The 20,885-nt window shown below is 38.5% G+C and overlaps 1 protein-coding gene and 1 non-coding gene across 2 annotated transcripts in view; both read left to right on the top strand.

The window, feature by feature from the left end:
- GRM5 (glutamate metabotropic receptor 5) overlaps positions 1 to 20,885 on the top strand; it is a gene marked incomplete at its 5' end in the record, with an annotated part of 88,940 nt that overhangs the window by 9,866 nt on the left and 58,189 nt on the right. Inside the window, 1 exon segment of the mRNA XM_032490504.1 lies at positions 746 to 872. Within this exon segment, the coding sequence (XP_032346395.1) occupies positions 746 to 872 (127 nt within the window).
- On the top strand, positions 19,977 to 20,048 carry TRNAA-CGC. The gene has a single exon. It is a non-coding gene; the product is annotated as a tRNA-Ala (tRNA).

The raw sequence follows: 20,885 nt of genomic DNA, 5'->3' as shown, positions 1-20,885 counted from the left end.
CCTAAAGAATAACATCTGGGACTCTTTCAACCGTTAAATTATTTCGTTCATTTTCCATCGCCTTAAAAAAACCAGACAGACAAAGAGGTGCCTGATAGACTCAGTGACCTTACCCACCTTCATCCCAAGCAAGTCAAAACTACCAGAACAGGAAGCAACGGGCTGAATTTTTGAGCCAGGTTTTTCATAGAAACAGCTTGAGAGATTATCTCCAGAAAACAACTTCATCTTCTGCCTCTTAATTCCAAGCAAATTTCTAGTTACTTTTATCCGTATGGGCAGCAGATATACTGTGCTTTTTCTTTTAGCTAACAGTTACTCAGCTAGTGGAGGGAGGCCAAGGTAAATCCAGAGAGCAGAAGTTCTTTATTTGAGGCAAAGAAAGGCACAGACTGGGAAAAATTCAGTTACATCCACACAAGGAAATGTACGTGTATTTACCTATGAGTACAGACACGGACACTTGAATAAGTTCAGGTACCTGAAGCTGACTATCCAAAGACCTGCCCTCAGTTTCATTCTTGGCCCTGTCACCGACCGATTTTATGATGTTCAACTGGTTGCTGAAGCTCAGCCTGTTGCTTTAATTATAAAGTGAGAATATTAATCCTCACACGGCCTATCTGAAAACACTGGAAGGTATTTCCGTGAAAGCCCTTTCGGCTTTGTAAAGCAGGACGTTTGCATAACGCTGCATTTTTATCTACGTGAAAAGAATGATTAAAATGTTGACTATTTGCCTTAGGTGATCCGGAAGGGAGAAGTCAGCTGTTGCTGGACATGCACACCTTGTAAGGAGAACGAGTATGTGTTCGATGAGTACACCTGCAAGGCGTGCCAGCTGGGGTCCTGGCCCACTGATGACCTCACAGGTACACGCATCACGAAGTGAGCACGGGTACACCCCTCAAAAGCCATCTCAGAAAGTTGATCTGAGGAGGGGTCACATCCCCACGCATTCCCCATCTTGGTGGCGTCGTTTATGCAACAGAGAATTCCCTCACAAACAGAAGCCTTCCCAACACCTGGGCTAATCATGAAAATCTTTCGATCTCAGGGAGAAATCAGCCTATATCCCTGCCCTCACCACCAAACTCAGTTAAGAGTCCCCAGTTTTTCTACCGGGCATTTTCAGTCCATCCTCCGGATAGTCCCAGAAAGTCCTAAGCAAGGCCCCAATTAACTGTGATTTGAGGTGGAGAGAGAGAGAAGTCTTGGCCAGAAGGAGACTAAAAGATGTCACCACGTATCCAAGAACAAAAAGGTAGCACAGAATTAGGTGGAAGTTGGTCTAAAACTCTTTGCTTCTCATAGTGTTTTTCCTTAATCTAAACCAGAAAACTCTAACTAATGAGTTTCTAAATAATGTCAACACAGGGCAAGACTCATCTCTGCTTGGTCTTTGGTGGTGTTTTTGGGTTTTGGGTTTTGTGTTGCTTTGGTTTAGGAGTTTTTTTCTTCTTCTTCTTCTTCCAAAAATGTTAAGAACCTATGTCGTTGTGTTCTCAAGATACTTCATCACTACTTCTAAACTTTACAGTATGAAAACAGAATAGGATATCTTCCATCTTTGCTTCCAACGTATTCAATAAATGTTTATTAAATGCATATTCTGGGCCCATTTGCCTACCACTGAAATAAAGGTACAGGAATAAAGATATGAATTCTTTCTTCAAAAAGTTAATAAGGAAGGGAAAAATTTTAAATATGATTACAATAATCATAATAAATAATAAAAGGGCGTAGACTTGTGGACATGGGATGAGGAGGGGACCTATGAGACTAAGTTTTCAAGGAAAACAAGAGAAAAGGACATTCCAGGCAGAGGCCCCACCACGTGGTATGTCAGGTCATCTAGTGGTTTTACAATTAAGATGGATTTCGCACAAGCTCCTAGAGGTTAGAAGATTATAACATCATCATTGTTAGACTCCATCCCCATAGGACAAGAGATTATCCATGGTAGATGGATTAACTGATTCCAAAAGCCTGGTTCTAAAAATCCTGTGATTCTGGGCCTTTTGAGTCCAGTTCACATGGGACTTTTGTTTTCAGTGACTGGTGTTTATGCAGCACTTTCCTTTCCTTAAAAAATTTAAAAATTCCTATTTAATAAAACACCCAGGTGCCTTGTGATAGCATTTGAATTCTATTTTCACTGTTAGACAATGAGCTTTCTGAGACTCTTATACATCCTGATATCCCCAGTCACCTGAGTGCCGAACACAAAGCCTTCAATAAATTTAGTTAAACATATGATCTACAGCACATGTGCACACATACAGTAAAACTGTCAGAAAGAAAAAAAAATATGATTGGTTCTCTTGTGAAGGGGACGAAGAGCAGTATTGGTGGTCTTTTTCTTTACATTATTTTTTTACCTTTTTCTAATTTCTAATTTCAACAGGAATTATCATTAGATTGAAAACCTATCTTGCAGATTCAATTATCTATATGGCTAAGCACCTTGAATGTGAATATACTGATGTAATATTTCTGCCTTAGGTTTTGTAAAAACTGTGCAGCTGACAATGAACATGGACTGCTTTTTCATTCACTCAACAGAAAAGCATTTTATTGTTACTATTTGCATTATAATAATAGATGTTGGAAAAGAACAATAGTGAAAAGTGAAACTATCAGGGAAGACATGATTTAAATTTGTGTTCATAAAAGATTTCTCTGAAGAAGTGAAAATTAGCTGAGACCTAAGTGATAAATAGAAACAGCTAGCTAAACATGGAGAGAAGGGCATTTCTGGCTGAGGGAAAAGCACATGTCAAGGTCTGTTTATGGGTAAGCAAATAGAAAAATGGTGTCAGAAGAGATGAGAAAGGTAGCAGGGGTTATATGACATACAGCCTTGTAGAACATGCTCAGGATTTGAACACTTATTATTAAGCACAATGAGAAACCTTTGCAGGGAGCGTAATAGAAAAAAACCAAAACATGATTAGATGTACATTTTTAAAATATCATTCTTCTTTTAAAAAAAAAGATACAAATTTTATTTGCAAACCAGAAATAGACTCATGGACATAGAAAGCAAACTGTGGTTACTAGGTGGGGAAAGATGGGAGCAGGGATGGATTGAGAGTTTGGGACTGACAGACATTACTGTACATAGAATGGATAAACAACAAGGACCTGCTGTATAGCACAGGGAACTACATTCAATTTCTTGTAATGAGTTGTAACGGAAAAGAATCTGAAAAAAATATATATGGATAGATATGTATAGCTGAATTGCATTGCTATACATGTGAAACTAACATTGTAAATCAACTATACTTCAATAAAAAATAAGAATTAATATAAAATATAAAATAAAATACCGTTCTGGTTGCTGTGAGGGAGAATAGTTTGAAGAGGCATGGAAAGTGGGAGCAGGGAGATGGGTTAGGTGGTTACTGCAGGTTCCCACTGCAGGCACCAAGAGTTCTTGGTGTCTTGGGCTAAACAGCGCATTGGATGATTTTGAGGTACACTTTGGAGTAGAATCAACAGGATGTATGGATGAATTGGTTGCAGTAGATATTAAGTCAGGCTACCAAAAATTTTCTGCCTTGAGGATTGGTAAATGTATTATTTGATAAAGATCAATAGTTCGGGTTTAGAAGATCAGCTTGAGATTTTCAAGTATGAACTAATTAATTTAGCAGATTAAGGGCTTAGTTTGTGCCAGAGAATTTAATAGAAACTAGAAGTACAAAATTTAGTCTCAGTTTCCAAGAACCATCCAATCTAGTGGGAGAAAAGCCTGTAAACCGGTAATCATGCAGTGGACTGAGTGCCGTAGATGAGAAATGAGCAAAGTATTATGGAAAAACAGAGAAGCATATACCTAATCCTGGAGAAATTTGAGAAGGTTTAGTCTTGAGGCACAATCTTTAAGCTCACCTAAGAAAAATGAAGATGATCATATTAGAAGGAGTGTGCAGCATTGAGGCTCTTAATGGCACCATCATTCTCCTAATTTCTCCAAACAAAAAGAAGCAAGTCTTCCAAACTCTTCTCTCTTCCTGGCCATCCTTATCCAGTCACTTACTGAGTCTGGCTATTGGAATGGCTCAGTAGTCTTACCCTTCAGCTCTTTTCCATTTGTTTGTACAGCTTTTCCCCTGACTAAGTTATCATCTCACCTTTGACTGTTGCAGGAATTTCCTGGTTTATTTCCCTTCTCCCAAACTTATGCCACATGCCTCTAACTGTGCTTTTCATTCTGCTACCAGATAACGTATCCAGAATACAAATTTGTCCCTTTTATTTCATTGCTCAACATTTACCGGTGTTTTCATATCTCTGTGGGATACATCCAAGTTTTTCACACAGCGTACAAAATTCCCTCTCTCCCTCACCCTCCTGTGACCTTTCTCACTTTATTCACCACCACATTATAATTCTCATTTGCATTCTAGTACCAGGGGCTGCTTGTAATTCTCATCTACACACATTCTGTTTTATTCCTCCTCGTCCATACGTGTGCTACCTTTCCTGCCCGGAAAGCACTCCCTCCTCTTCGTTTACTGGAATAACGCCTACTCACCTTCCAGCCTCTGCCCAGATGTCACCTTCTCTACGGAACCCTCTCTGTTGTACTTAGACTGATAAATCCCCTATTTTATATTTCTAAAGCAAAGTCTGCTTCTTTCTTTACATCATTTTCAAAATGGATTTTAATGGCCTATATTCTTATCTGCCTCCCCTACTGAATCACTCTTTTCTCAAGGACACAACCATATCTCCACCATATTTGCATTCCTAGCATCTGACACAAGCCTGACACAGACTAGGCACTGAGTAAATGTGTATCCATCTGCAGTAAAGGGTGGGGAGAGTTACAAACGAAGATGAAAGTCAGCATTAGGGCCATCCTCTGAAGACAGCCTTTAACAAAGGAGTTTGAACTTTGTCCTATAGACAGTGTGGGGCCAATGAAGGTTTTCAGGCAGAAGAGTGAAATGATTTTCCTCTGGCTACATGCATACATTTGAGTGTGTGTGTGAGTTTGTGTGTGTGTGTGTGTGTGTGTACCTGGGGGTAAGGTGAAGAAGGTAGGAGGGGAGAAGGGGGAATAAATGCCAAACCTGGAAAGGTCTCCACATTGATATTATGTGAAGTTTAACCTTTAATTAAGATCCACAGCACTTTTCCAAAGAGCCTGTTGCTGTCTGCAACCTTATCTCATTGACTCTGATTCAAAGTAACCTGACACTTGGCACCGCTAGCTAAGCCAGAAGACTGCTCTGATGGCTTCAGCTATTCCAAAGCCTGCTGCAGAGATGCTTGGGGCTAACTTCAGAGGATACTGTTTAAGTTTCCCTTCTACCCACTTGGCTTACAGTTACCCCACTTCAGCCTACAGCAAAGGGCTCAGGTCACTTTGGATCAGTGCCCTCATCATGCTAACAGCAGCAAACACATACATAATGCTTCCTGTGTGCCAGGAACCGTTTAAAGCATCTTACAAATGTTAACTCATTTCATCTCAACATAACTCTCTAAGATTGTGAGCAGAGTTAAGAGATCTTAGAACTGAATAACTGTTTAGAAAAACAACTAGGAGTGGTGATCAACTGACATTAATGTCTATGTATATATATATAGCCATATACTTGTGTATCTTCATTAAAAAATATCTGAAATGAAGGTTACCTACTGTTAAGAAAAGATGTTTTTGAGTGATGAGATAGTGGGTTACTTTTTTGCACACAGATATATGTGTGTAAACATATATGCATATAATATTGAAATATATTATGAGAATATGTTTTTATCAATAAAGCCATTAAAATGAATGTTAAGCTAGCCATATTTTTATAGCCATCATAAATTGGCAGGAACCAGGAACACGGAGTTAGGAAGAGAAAGAAAGAGAACCTGACATGAAAGCCAGGAAGGCGAGAAAGAAAGATTGTAAGTGGAAGATGAGGGCAGAGCATAGACAGTATTCCTAATTCGAATGATTTTCATTAAGGACAGCAAGTAGTTGTGCTTTGTCTGACAGTCTTCAGGTATCCATGTTAGCAGGAAACAGGGTAAATAGGATCCCTGCCTTCAAAGTGATAAATATTGACAAGTAATAGTAAGCTGCTGAGTTTCACAGAGAAGCCCAGAAGGGTGAAGGAGCCTGTATCAGTGGGAGCTACTTAGATGAGGTTGAAGTTGCCACTGCAGTGAACTGCGTATGTGCAACACTTAGAGTAAAAATGGAGGTTGGCCAAATTCAAATGAAAGAGAAGAATGTTTTGGACATAAAATATAGAAACTGAAAAGGAGCTGGGAACACGGGACCTGGGGGAATGAGACAGGCAAGCCAAGCAAAGGCCAGCTCTCGGAGGGCTTTGTAAACCATGGTAAACATTTTAAAGTTTATCCTAAGGGAAATTAAAAGCTATTATTTATTCATTCAGTCATCTAGTCATTCATTCAACAAATATGTAGCTGGCACTTTCTCTGTCCCAAGCAGTGTTCTAAGTGCTGAAACTGTTTCTCTGACCAAAACATAAAACTCTGCCCTTATGATGTTTATATTTTAGTGGAGAGAATAGTTTTGAACAAGGCAATTATTATCTCCAGGAATATCCAAAAATTGAATAAGAAAGGAAATGCAATCATGATGGGCTGCTTTATAAATATTATTCATGTAGTCACAATGTAAAGCGTGAATAATGTTTAAAGACATGAGTAGAAAGGATACTGATTGCAGAATAGTGGAGAGGGAGGTGGGAGGGAGTCAGGTAGGATGTACAAGAGAAGTTCCAATTCTCTCTGTAAGCTGTGTGTGCACATAATTTGAAACAAATATGGCAAAATATTGTATTTGCTAAACTTGGATTTTTATGTTTGTTACACACTTCCCTGCATGCTTAAAATTTTTACAATTTAAAATACCTCATAATATTTGAGTTATTTATATGTTGAATACTAGAAGCTAAAAAATTAAAATAAAGACTAAATTGGGGATTTTAAAAAAAGAGTAAGAGAAACCCACAATAAGGAAATTTTGCAAGTCATGAATGTGACTCTTTTGGTGGTCTGCACTAGGATGATGGAGTGGAAATAAAGGGCAATGAAGAGATCAGGAATTACAATCAATAGGAGGAGGTAATGGTTTCCCTGAGAGAAGAATGTAACTGCAACATGGTCTGGTTTGAAAGAGGAAGTGGGGAAAAATAATGGAAGGCAACAGTTTGGCCAGGCACTCAGAGAATTCCCTGCAAGCTTCTGCCAAGACAACTTTTCATTGCATGCCATTCCCCACCAGATAGATGCAAAAATTGTCCTAGAAAGAATCTTTAATTTGTTTTCTCTCAAACAATTTAGGATGGGTTATAAGTTTCAGATCTTTAGCTGCCCAATCCCAGCCCAGAGCCATGGAAACCCTTTCAGGTGGGTTTGCCAACTCTGGCAACTGTCCAACAAACCCCAGTAAAAGGAAAAAAAAAAAACAACGTGGCTTTCAAAAAGTAACTTCGTGGGAAGCATTATAACAGAAAGTTAGGATAATTTCCTGCTTTCTGCTCATAAAGAAATGTATCTTATTTATTTTATGTGCAAAGCTGTAAAGTGGAAGACAGGCAGTGCCCATCCACATTTAATGTCAACAGGAACATTCTCCAGGAAGTGCCTTTGGTTCCCTGAGTTACCTAATTGCTTTGGAGGTTGGAACCTTTGTATCTTCACTTCAAGGGAAAAAAGAGAACAGAGCCAAACAAAAGGGGATTGGTGGGAACCTGGGAGGGAGTGGAGGATGAACTCCAAGGAGACAGAACCGCTGACAAGCTGTACCACCTCAGCATTTGTGTTACTCTCTTCTTACAAATACTTCTTTTGTGCTTCACAGTTTGTCCCACTTTTCTTGGGATTTTTTTTTTTTTACCTTTTTACAAAAGAAATAAAAATGTGAGAGGATTGCTTTTCATTACCAATATTTTTAACTATCTTAAGCATAATCCTTTTGAATCCTACGAGGTAGACATTATTTTACAGTTGAATTAATTAAGACCCAGGAAGAGTCCATACGTTGCTCAAGGTCACAAAACTAGTGGAAAATCAAGCCCAGGTACTGTGATTCCATCGTTTTGTGCTACACCACATGCCTTTCTCCACAATCACATTTCAGTCCCATATTTTCAGGAAATTATAGAAAAATTCAGCTTTCAAGTTGGCTACATGATAATTATCTCCAAGTTGCTCTGGTATTTTTCATTTCAAATGTGCTTAAAATGTGCTGCCTATTTGATTATTACAATTCAATTTGGATGAGGAAAGGGTAAAAAATAAAACACTTGCTGTTTATTAAATATTATTTGTTTCTGATCCTTTAGGGGACTTTTTTTATAAGTTGACATGAGAAATACATTTATTCTTATTACAATTGTAGTAATTAATGCCTTCTAGGTTGGGTAGTAATCTGAATAGGAACTCATGCTATGCAAGCTGGTTATCCTCTCATTCATTCAGCAAAAGTTTTTTTAATCAGATTTCTACACTGTTTTCAACACTGTGCTAGGTTCTATTGATAGAAATATAAATGGAAGGTGTCTGACCTTCCATTTCTATGGAATCAAATGTCCACAGTAGATGACAGACTTAAGTAATTGCATCAAGAGTATAACATATGATACATACAATAATTGAAGCATATGTCAAGTGCACTGGTGGCACAAAGGATAGAAGTACTCTTTAGCAAATAGTTCCAACGAGGTACAAACACAGCACTGGGCACTGGACGCACAGTAATCATGGAGCCACAGTTCCTACCCTTGAGCATCCAAGAGCCTGGGCAGACACACATACCAGCAGAGGCAATTTTAATATATTAAGCATGCCAGGTATGTTGTAGAAACTGATTTAATGTTTGTCTAGCAAAAGAATAAAAGAGGAGGGATAAGGGGAAGAATGAATGAACAAACCCATAAAGGGAAGGAGGAAGGAAAGAAGCGTGAGAGTTAAGCTCTGATTACATTGAGAGAAAATTAACCAGGTCTTGGAAGTTCAGTGGTACCTTCTGGAAGGAAATGGAATCAATGCATGTGAAAATGAGAAGTTAACCAAGTAAAAGGGAGAAGGATTTTCAAAGAGAAAGAAAAAACCCAAAAGACTAGATCTAAGAAATGTATATTGAAAAATGTTTTTTTCCAGTGTAACAAAGCTGTTTTGAGGCAAGTGAATAACTATTTCACATTCACTTTTCTGTCAAAGCCTATGTATGGAAGCCATCCTTTTCTAAAGACCAAACGTAATGGTGACCAACTATAAAAGAAAGTGGCTACTTTGTTTAACAGTAGACTTCCCCACGCCCCTAAGCACTTTCTAGATTTTCCTTAAGTTTGCTACATAAAGACTCACCAATACAATCTAAGGAAGGTGAAATTTATGACAAATGCACTGTGAATAAAATACAGTTGAGATTTTTGGCTGCGTGCTAGACATGTCTGCCCCAATTCATCTTTATTACCTTCCAATAGCATAGTGATTTAAATCAAAAGGGTTGCAGTCAGAAATATCCATGCTGAAATCCACACTCCACCAATGATTCATTGTGTGACTCGAAGCAAATAAATTGCCTTCTCTGAGGTTCAACTTCCTCTTACGTAAAATGGAGGTAATGTTAGTAAGTATTTCATAGAATTATTGGAGAGATTAAACAGCATTTAACTATTAACTATTGTGTAGTACCTGTTAACAGTTTAATTACATTAATGATTATCACTCTACTGTTAATTAAGGTTTTTCAAAATATAGTGCTGAGAAATGAATGTAAACAGATAGACTGATTTAAAAATAAATGAGAAAATTTGGAAAACGTTCCAACCTCTATTGAACGTCTCCCACATTCGAAAGTAAGATCCTTTAAGTCAATGACTGTCTAGAATGGCACAGAATAGGCAATGAATCTGCATTTGGTGAACTAACTTGCTACTATAAACATCTCTTTTAACATCACTTACATTATCTTCTTAGCTTTCTGATCCTAAATGGATGGATTACACAAGGTTAATGTGGTATTGAAACTCCAGAAAGACAATCATGAGCTATAATGATACTAAAAGGCATCTGCCATCTTTTTTTTTTTTTTCCTTGATTTTCTGTTGTTTCCCATTTATTTCTTCTAGGTTCTGGAGTGCTGATAAATTCAACTACAGTGCCCACTCTTCACTGTTTTTTTGAGATTAATTTATTTTGCCGCTACTTCGTTATAAATACATGCATGGCAAGAAGCACAAAAATCACTGCCTATAAATTAACAACTGGACACACAGACTATCCACATTTGTTATTTTCTGTTAATAACAAACTGTTGTTTCCAGTTTGTCAAAGAACATTAAAAACACATTATGATATCATCTGAACACTAAAATTAACATACTTCAATACATGCACCTATTTTGTCTTCCATCCCAGACTGAAATCTACTACTAAGACTAATGTTTTATTCCTCTTGTGCTTGAAATTGAATTCTTTCTTTTCTGCCATCTTTTCTTTAAATCACTCCCTTGATCAAAAGTTTTTCTGGTTTCAGTGGATAAGAATGGCCATCGTTACCCACTTTTGCTATTTTCCTCCATGATACGATAAAAACATTAATCTTCCCAGAGAGAATCTAGCATCGATTGCCTTCTATATTTTTACACTTATACTTGAAATAAAACTAAAGATAGAGTTTTGGAGTGACTCAGGGCTCAGTCTTGATCCTCTTTTCCGTCTATGTGCGCTTCATTGGTGATCTTACCTGGTCTCATGCTGTTATTCTCAGTCATACACCAAAGATTTCTGAACTGAACTGGACTTCTCATCTAATCTCCAGACTTGAATATTCAACTGCCTGCTTGACATTTATTTGAATATGCAATAGATATCTCAAATTCTACATTTCCAAAACTGAAATCCAGGTCTTTACCTTCCTGACCCCCAAGACTGCCCTATCCTTAGCTTTTCTATATTTCACCTGACAGCAAATCCATTCTCTCAGTAGCTCAGACCAATAACTTTGGAATCATCTTTTGAATAGTCTCATATCCTTTAGTCATTTGGTCGGGAAATGTTATTGACTCTTCCTTTAAATATGGAAATCTACCACTTCTCACTACCTCCACTGTAAGATCCTGGTCCTAGTAATCATGATTAATTACTTTTGGTGCTGAAATAACCTTCTCACTGATCTTCCTGATTCTACCCTTGCCCCAACCTGCAGCCCTTTCTCAATAGCCCAGGCACAGATACCTTTTTAAAAAGTAAGCCAGATTATGTTGCTCCATTGTCTACAAACCTACAATAGTTCCATTTTTTTCAAAGTCCTTATGCATTCATGTTCTATATGATCTGGCCCTTTCTTGTGTCTCTAGACTACTTTCCCTTTCCCTTCACCTCGCTGTGTCCTCCAGCACGTTGGCCCTTTTGTTTTTCCGTGAAGACATCTGGAAGGCTCTTATCCTAGCTCATTGCCCTCCCTAGCTGTCCCCTCCACCTGGAGTGCTTCACCCCAGATACCTGTACTGCTATCATCCTTGCCTGCTTCAAGTCCTTGCTCAAATGTGTGCCTTGACCAACTCGTTTAATACTACAAATTGTCCCCCTTTACCCTCTGCTACCTCTTATTTTCTCCACTTCATATATAACCTTTTATTCTATTATATTGTTAATGTATTAATTTATTTTTGCTGACCATATATTATTTATCTCCCCACTTGGAATACAAGCTAGAAGTGGGGGGAGTTTGCATGCTTTGTTCACTCGGGAATAACAAACTCCTAGAATACAATCAACACTCAATAAATATTTGCTAAGAAATAAATTACAGAATAGAAGAGAGGAAGCAAATCCCCGTGTGTTGAGTGCTTTATAATATATAACAGGGACTTCACATTCTGCCAGCTAATCCTCCCTACACATCAAAAAAGATTGGAATCATTATCTCCGTTTTACCGAAAACTGAGATTGAAGATGTAAAGTATCTTTGCTGTGGTCGCACAGTAAATAGTAGAAGGTAGACGCAAACCTTAGTTAAAGTATTTCTGTCAAACTCATGCTTTATCCTTGATATGATACTGCAGGCAATGTGGAAATGGCCATGACTCGCTGGATTCTTTCTAAAAGGATCTCTAAAATGCAGTGAAAAAAAAATTGTGCAATGATCCTTTTCAAACAACGAGCTTGATGAAATTGTTTCAGTTAATTCTGAAAAGAACAATGATTTTTTTTTAATGAAGTGCCAGGGCTCACACATTTGATAAATTGTAAAATGCCTTCTTACTCTTCCAGTTTCTCAATTCTCATTAACTTATAAGTTTGTTTATCCCACCAGATGAGTCGAAAAGATGGTATAACACAACATTGTAAATTGACAATCCTTCAACTAAAAAAAAGAAGAAAGATGGTATATTTATAAATGTAAACACCATTTGCTCTAGGGGGAAAAAAATTGCTAAAAAGCCCTCTCTCAATGAAACATCTCAAAACAGGTCCTCAAAGAGAACATAAACCAGTTTTCATCTTGCCAGAAGCCACACTGATGAAAAATGTGCATTGTGTTCCTCTTCACAATGATAAATTTGTAGTCTGCCTAAAAACAATGTCATCATGGTCAAAAACCACGCTGTTATAACCAGACTGAGGGAAATAATGTGGTTTCATTGATTTCAGGTTTTGATAAATATAAGTTGCCCAAAATAAATGATCACATTTCCCCCCAAGAACATAAAGCCTTATAACACAGTGCCCACCACTACATTATCTAACTCGCTTGGAAAATGCTTCATAAAGCATCGGTATATTATATGAGTAATATGAAGCAGATAAATGTCTCCTATCTTGTCACCTCTTAAAAAAATCACATTAAGTCGAGTGAAAAATTCAGAGAGCATATGTGCCGCCTTGTACTTACAAGCAACTTAAGACAATATAATACCATTTCCTTTGGGTTGTGTGAATATAAACAGGTGAGAAAAATAAAATAGGGCTGGCTTTTCCCCAGAAAAACATAAGACAACCTAATAAAACACAGAGGCGGCTTAGCAGATGTTGAGCCACCACTGCTGTGAGTCTCTGTGTCTCTCTTCCCTCTCCTTCTCACTTCGTAATTATTATGCCACCGTCCAAGCCACATGGTATTTTCTGTGGTCCTCACTCTATTCCTTGAGATGGAGGCGGGAAGGCATTATTATCTCCCCTCCTAAAGCTTTTACTGATTTCCCATCTGAGCTCTCAGTAGTAATTCCTGGAAATATTATAATTCTGACACTATGTTATGTGCTGTGGAAGGATTTCTCTGCACATCTGACTTTTGCATTTTGGCTGTTTCCTTTACAGTTCTTTTTTTTTCCCCTCATGTCTGTTCTTCTCCTCCTATGGTTCCTTTCACTTCAAATGCTCTTCAGTTCCAATCCTACCTCAGTTCCCTTACCTGAAAATGTATGAAATAATGGCACCCACCATATAGAAGGCTGTGGGTCTTAAAGAAGTAATAAGTGCATAGGGTTCAGCACAGTGCCTGGCAGAGCAGAGCCACAGAGCCTGAGCATCTGACCAACGGACTATTTTAAAGGAATAAACAGTTGCTTCTCTAGAGCCACGCCGAGGGCACAGTGCCTTGGACGGAGTAGGCGATCAGGAATATGCACGAAGAAGGGAGTGTAACACTCTTGTTGTGCTAAGGGAACCAACTTCCAGTCTCTTTAATGGGTAGGACGGAGACATTCATCTTTTCCCTTGTGCACTTTCACGTGTGGGGTTTATTCTCATATTTTCTCTTTAGAATAAACATGAGCTTTGTCATTACTTACATATATACCAGCAGCTCAACTGAGGAATACTTACAGTATCATAGTAATTAAAATTCAGGAACTAAGTCTGGGGAAGAGAAACAGGAGGAAAAAGCCACGGCAGAGTATGCACTGAATTTTGCAACCAATCTTAGGAAAGGGAATGTAAACCCAGGCTTTAGAACAGTCTGGTGCATCTCAAAGGAAAAAAAAAAAAAAAAAAAAAAAAAAAACCAAGACTGTGTAACAGAGTCTATGGGAACACGGGAGTATGGTGGCGCTTAGGGAGTGGCTAAAAGAATTAATGAGTCACACAATCAGAAATCCTTTGAATATCTGGCTGGAAGACCAACCATGGCAGGAAAATGCTTTTTACTATGCAAATTATTTGCTACATACACACACACACACACACACACACACACACACACACACACACATACGACTCTGACTAAAACCAGAGGAAAGGGACCCTGAAAAGAGCCTGGCAAGCCAGGAAATTAATAGAAATAAATAGAAATTAATCATTAAGACATTCATTATAGTTCAAATTGTGTGTGTAAAATTCCACTGATTGCCTTTTGGTTCTAAAGTGATGAGTTTAATGTTTTATCCTAGTACAATACAACAATAACTTTAAGCATTTTATTTCTCAGTCCTGAGAAACTGCTCCACTGATGCTTTTCAGGTAATCAGTCTTTAATTTCTCATATGCAAATTTTTCTACAAAATTTTCTCCAGATTAAAACCTTCATTATAAGAGAAGGAAGTTCTCTATTATTTCCATTTTATGTATAGAAAAACAGAGACACAAATAAATAGAGAAGAGTCTCGTGTGCACAGGAAATATTTGTGCACAAGCTGAAAATGAAGTGCTTGTCTCCTGATTCCTCAATTGTTCTTTTCTCCACTAACATAATCATTCATTCTTCCACCCTGTGTAACTGCCTGTAATGTGCCGGCTGCTGCGCTCGGCACAGCAGAGCAAAAGGCAAACACAGCCTCTGCTCTCGCATTGCTCACAGCTTACTACATGAAACAGACAAGCAAACTCACAATGAGCATAATAGTTGCATCATTATGGGCAAAAAAAAAAAAAAGAAAATGTTGTACAAGCGCTGTGACAGGCACTGGCACACAGAGCTGTTTGACCACATGGGAGGACCCTGTCATTCAGACTCCAGGAATCAGAAAAGCCATCCTCACAGAGGATCTGGAAAATGAAAGAGAGAGGAGTTAGCCTTTTAAGAGGGACAGGGGGAAGGTAAAAATGGAGCAAAGTATTCCAGTCAGCACAGTTTATTATTTAAATCCATATGCTGTGTTTTTCCTCTCTTGTTCATCTGCAGTATGCCCGGAAGTTGTATTTTTCAAAGCTGTTCCCTCAAATGTGCATCTGTGATCATCCTTTCCCTCAGCCCTCTGCAGGACCGTTCAGTCATTCTTTATGCCTTGATTATGAAATAAATCTTTAAATACAATGTCTAACTCCCCTTATAAAATGTAGCCAATTAGAAAATAAAAATGAAAACTAAATAAAGACTATAGCTCTGAGTTATCAGCTCTCTGAGGGAATTTTATTAAGGGAATCTAAAACAAAAAGTATGTAATAAACCTGGAAGGGTGTGAAATAGACTGGGTCCGATGATAAATGTGTAGCTGTGAGTTGCCTGTGTGGCAGTGTTAGGAATGTCCTACAGTCAATCCCTGTCCTCAAGGGCTATGGGTATTTGGTGCTCATTCAGAAAAAAATTTCTACACTAGAAAACTTTGGGGACACAAAAGGAACAACTTACCAATCTGTGTCTGGCTAGCAACCCTCAGGACACATAAGCCAGGATGAGAACCTTGCTGAAGAATTCGAACCAATGAGATTCCGAAGAAGGGAGCCTGGATTCATGTCAGGGTAACAAATATCAAACACTCATGCCACCACCAGCCCCTCCTTGCCCATGACAATCATCACTAATTACTCACGATTCTCCTCAGGGCCCCTTTGAAAGGAATACTTGATCAGTTTGCCCTGATGTAGGATAAATCAATCAATCAGTTAATCAATCAATCCATCAAAAATTTCACAGGGTCTTAATTTCAGCCCCAACAAATTAGCATATTATTAAACCTCACATTGTCCCTCTGCAGAATAGAGTTAATTATATTTACCTCACTTGTTCCTTGTGAAGATTACCTAAAATAACTTGGATAGCATCTGACATTTAGTAAGCACTCAATAAATGTTAGTTTCTGCCCTTTTTTCAATGCTGGCATAAACAGGAATAAAGTGGCTTCCCATTGAGGCAGATTCCATAAAACCTACCTAACATTTTAGATAGAGGCTAAATTTTTATTTGAGTGAGCAATCATGGTATATTTTGTTTCATGCTAAGGTAATGGTAAAATCAATCAACTCTAGAACATGTCTTCCCTGCAGAGGACTCGGGGGCTTTTGATTCTGGCTTAAAGTAAAAAATGTTGCAATTAATAGCCTTCTTGGGAACAGTGTATCTGAACTTTATAGTAGATGGCACTTGTTAAAGAATGACTTCTGTTTACTGCCTCCCTCTTTCTTCTACCCAGAACTCCCAGATCCAATGAATTACCCAGAATTAGATTAATCAGTCAATCATAAAACGCTGATCATTGCCTCGTTAGTACCAGGAACATTTCTAATGTGAAGCATGCCACACCTCTAGGCAGAAGGAAGCCTCTGAGCTGCTTCCTTAGTTTTGCCCTCACTGGTTCAGAATCTTGACTCTAAAATTCAGGTGTACCTCACTGAATTTATATCTCTATAACAGTACAAAACAGTTCTGTAAATTGGGACTTCCGATAGCAACAAGAAAGTTTGCTGAGAATGACTTGATCTATACACCAGGAATTATATACTTTGATTATATACTAGATACGTTAATTTGCAAATTGCTATGCTAACCATATGAGCAAGGCACTGTGCTCAGTACCGGGATCCATTTGTGAGCCAAAGAGGCAAACTCTTTGACATCAGGGTGCTTACAGTCAAGTAGGGAGGACAGACCTAGACAACATGACCTTCCTCTCACCTTCCTCTTTCTCTCTCTCACATACACATGCATGCACACACACACACACACACACACACACACACACACACACACCACTTCCAATTCTTCCAAAATGTGGAAGTAATGAAAAATGTTAGCTAAAGGAAGAGGGAAAATATTAAATGATCAGGGTTATGAACAATGCAGAAAGGATTCTGATTGCATTGCTCTGCTATCTCAAACCAACCGCCTAGAGATCCAAATTCAGACACAAAAAGAAAGGAGCAAAGATGACAAATGGTCTCCTGAGGGAACAGACTGAAGGCAGTCATGATGTTGTCGGTCCCCAGTTAACACGTCATATTCTGGGCAGACCTGTTGTTCACGAACCAGAGGACAGTCTCACAAAGACCCCATATGAGTTTGTGTACCTGAAATGGCCTGACCGGCAGAGGAGGACACATACATCTGATTCTCAAAATTCTCATCAGCAACTTCCTTTCCCTCAAAAACATACAGCAATTTGAGTGCTTGTTAAGGAGTTCCCACCTCGTTGACTTACAGAACATCAGACAGCTATCTCAAGATCTTTGACTCCTCATTCCTTCTTCTTGAACAGACACTTGGAGCAGGGTTTGAAAATGAAACAGTCTACGAACTATTAACTGCAAGAATATTAATCCTGTAATGCCCGAACAGTAAGCATACGTAGCATACATAGTCAGCATACCAGTAATATCATTCTTAGGTGCCCAGGAAATCAGTGAACATCACCTCCCATTAGATATATGGGAAGCACAGTGGGGGTGTGGATAATGCAGCTTTGGCAGCTAACTTTCCCTTAAAAAAAAAAACTGTTGTTTTTTCTGCTGGAGAGGGTGTAGAGGAAAAGAGAACCCTCCTACACTGCAGTATCTCAAGGTTCTGAGATTTGGTAGAACATGTTCCATGTCAGGAACACAGCAGTAGAAGGACATCACTCTTTGTTCAAAAGAAAGCGATCTAATAGTAATAAAAGGAGGAAAGTGTAAGAGAACGGTATGCCACCAGGAGAAATATCTGGAAATTTGAAGTTCAAAGCTCCATGCAAGCTCTTTGGGTAAGGAGAAAGAGAGAGAGAGAGAGAAAGGAAGGGAAGAAGGAAGGAAGGAAGGAAGGAAGGAAGGAAGGAAGGAAGGAAGGAAGGAAGTAGGGAGAAAAGAAGGAAGGAATGAAGGAAGGAAGGAAGGAAAAGGAAGGAAGAAAAGAAAGGAAAACCTGAAGTGATATTGTTAGAGGAGGGTACGGAGGGCCATCCAATTAAGCACTTTCCTCTGGCTTCTGACACACTTCCCTCCCAGCTGCTCTATCTCATGTCTTCCCTGACATGTCCTCTTCCTCGGTCATTCCTTAATGTCAGGGTCACACCAGACTTCTGGCACTGCTCTCATCAATAGCCATGAATTTCCTTGTTGATTACATTATTTCTATGTCTCTCATTTCCACCTCTAAACAGATGATTCCCAAAGCTAGAACTTCCACCCTGATATCTCGTCTAAGCTTCTGCGTCCATCTGTTCAGTAGGTCATAAATATTTCAAACACATGTCCAAACTGGAACTAAGCATCATTCCTATAAAATGTGACCCTTTTCTCCCAGCAGCCCTCACCTTAGTTAATAACATTGCCATCAACTTGGTTAGAAGCCTCTCTCCTGACTCTGCTGTCTGTCTACCTCATAATTTCTTTCAGTCCTAGCTCTGAAATGTTGGATGTTTTCTCAGTACAGTGGCTCTTAGTTTTTGCCCTGTCGTCCCTTGCCTGCCCTATTGTGACTGCCTTCTAACCATTTTATTCACCTCCAGTCTCTACCTGCCATCCAGGCCTCCTGTCTTTCCAGTCTATGTTCCCCCTCCACAAGTCCTGGCCTTGAGACAGTATATAGTTCACGGAAAGCCTTAGGTAGGCTTGGTGACTGCATCTGGAAATTATCATGTAAGACATTCACACACTGGATGAGAAGTCCACCTGATAATCTCTCAGGTTGGGCTGCCAACCAAGGACCAGTTGTGCAGTCACTGAGAATGCTTATGCAAAGTAAAATTCCTTTGCCCCACCCCAGTCGTAGTAATTCAAAATCTCCTGAATTGTATTTTTATAGACTCTCCAAGTGACTGTGATGCACATCTATTTTTGGAAACTCCAAGATCTTATCCAGTTATAAGAGTCAATGATGATTAAGAGAATAGTTACAAAAGTATTTTTTACAATGGCAGGATCATTAAACTAAACATAAAGCCTTCTGAGGGTTCACTTTAAATAAAAAACATTCATTTGAATACATAAATTCTGGCAAATTTGTGAAAATAATCACAGCACATTAGAGGCACGCCTTACACACATTTCTTCCAACACATAAATCTAATGGGCTTTCTTTAGTTTCACACATGATGTTAATGGGCTGCACATGGAGAATTCAAGAATCTATTTGACATAAAAATAGCGGTGAATGTTATCATACAGAAAACATTTAGTAACTAGGGTACTAATTACATTTAGATAAAAGCAATTAAGATTTAGCAGAACAGCAGGGGGAAAAAAAGTAAAGTGAAAGCTCTTAAATATTTATATATTATTTCAGGTGATTCTCTTTAGCTAGTGAAAAGATTCTTGCTTCATGTACCACATAACATCTTTCCTATATCAGTAAATTACTGATGTCCATAGTAATTCACTGACATAGGAAATCCGGACCTAGTAGGGGAAACAGGTCCCTGTAGAATTAACTACAGTAGGGGAAAGGGTATAGCTCAAGGGGCAGAGCACATGCTTAGCACCCAAAAGGTCCTGAGTTCAATCCCCAGTACCTCCTCCAAGTGGAAATCAAGGAATAAACCTAATTACCTTCCTCTCATAAAAGAAATACAAGAATTAACTACAGTAGATAATACATTTCATTGTTATAGCAATGTTATAAATAAATTATTATGAAAGGATACAGATAAATGATTGGTCCCTATTTTCTTTCTGTAAAATAGTCTCTATAAGGAACAAATTTAAAAATATGGATACAGGTATATTCATTCACAATGAAATAGCCATTTATTTATAATCATTGACATCATATAAAATAACTGTCATATTTAGCCTGGGCTACGCACATACACTCTTTAAAGTTAAAAGTATGGGTTTTTAAAATAAGCATAGTGAGTGGACGTATAGCTCAGTGGTAGAGCACATGCTTCGCACACACGAGGTCCTGGGTTCAATCCCCAGTACCTCCATTAAAAAACAAACAAACAAACAAAAAACCTCAAAAAAAATTTAAAAATAAGCATACATTTTCTCATAGAAGCTAGTTTGTAAAGCATGCTGAGGGTCTCAGGCTAACTCACAAATCCTATTAAATTCATAGTGAATCTAACTATGTAGTACTAATAATAGTACTTGAAACCTGAGATCTTGAAGAAAGAGCCTGGTGAGGCAGAAATAAGGGAAAGAAGAATGTTTCCTTTCCTTTTTACAACAGAGCTGCCCTTAGACATCTTTTGAAAGAACCACATGCTTCTTTGTCATTGCTGAGGAGGAAAAAATTTTCCTCTGCCCTTCTAGGTTGTCCCGGCTGGTCTAAGAATTAAATTAACAAGAGACATTAAGAGAAGAAATCAAATAGCTTAATAACCTGTGGACCTGGGAGAGACTCAGGAAAAATGAGTAACTCACCAAAATGGCCAAAGCCCTCCCTTAAATGCCATCCTCAGGGAAAGACGAAAGAGGCTGTTGAGGGTGGGGAGAGTCAGCTGGGTGGGGGGAGAGGGGAAAGCACAGTAAGGGTAAAGGTTATTATGCAGATTTAAGTCCTTGCCTTCTCCACTGACAAGAGTTTCTAGAGATTTGGTCATCCTCCTCTTCTATACGGTAAGGGAGACATGCTTACAAAAGATTTCCCTTGTGAATGCAAATATTTTTTACAAAAGGGTATCTCTCCTATGTTCCTATGTGGTTTTCCGAGTTTTCCCCATGTCTGCTGTTTCTTAGAAAGCAACCAGATTAAAATTATTAAATTATTAAAAATATGTCCAAGAGATATATTTGGGGTGGCAAATTCTACTCCCCTACAC

This window comes from Camelus ferus, chromosome 10 (genome assembly GCF_009834535.1).
Source record: "Camelus ferus isolate YT-003-E chromosome 10, BCGSAC_Cfer_1.0, whole genome shotgun sequence".
Lineage (NCBI taxonomy): Eukaryota > Metazoa > Chordata > Mammalia > Artiodactyla > Camelidae > Camelus > Camelus ferus.
This window is presented reverse-complemented; position numbering and strand designations above follow the sequence as displayed.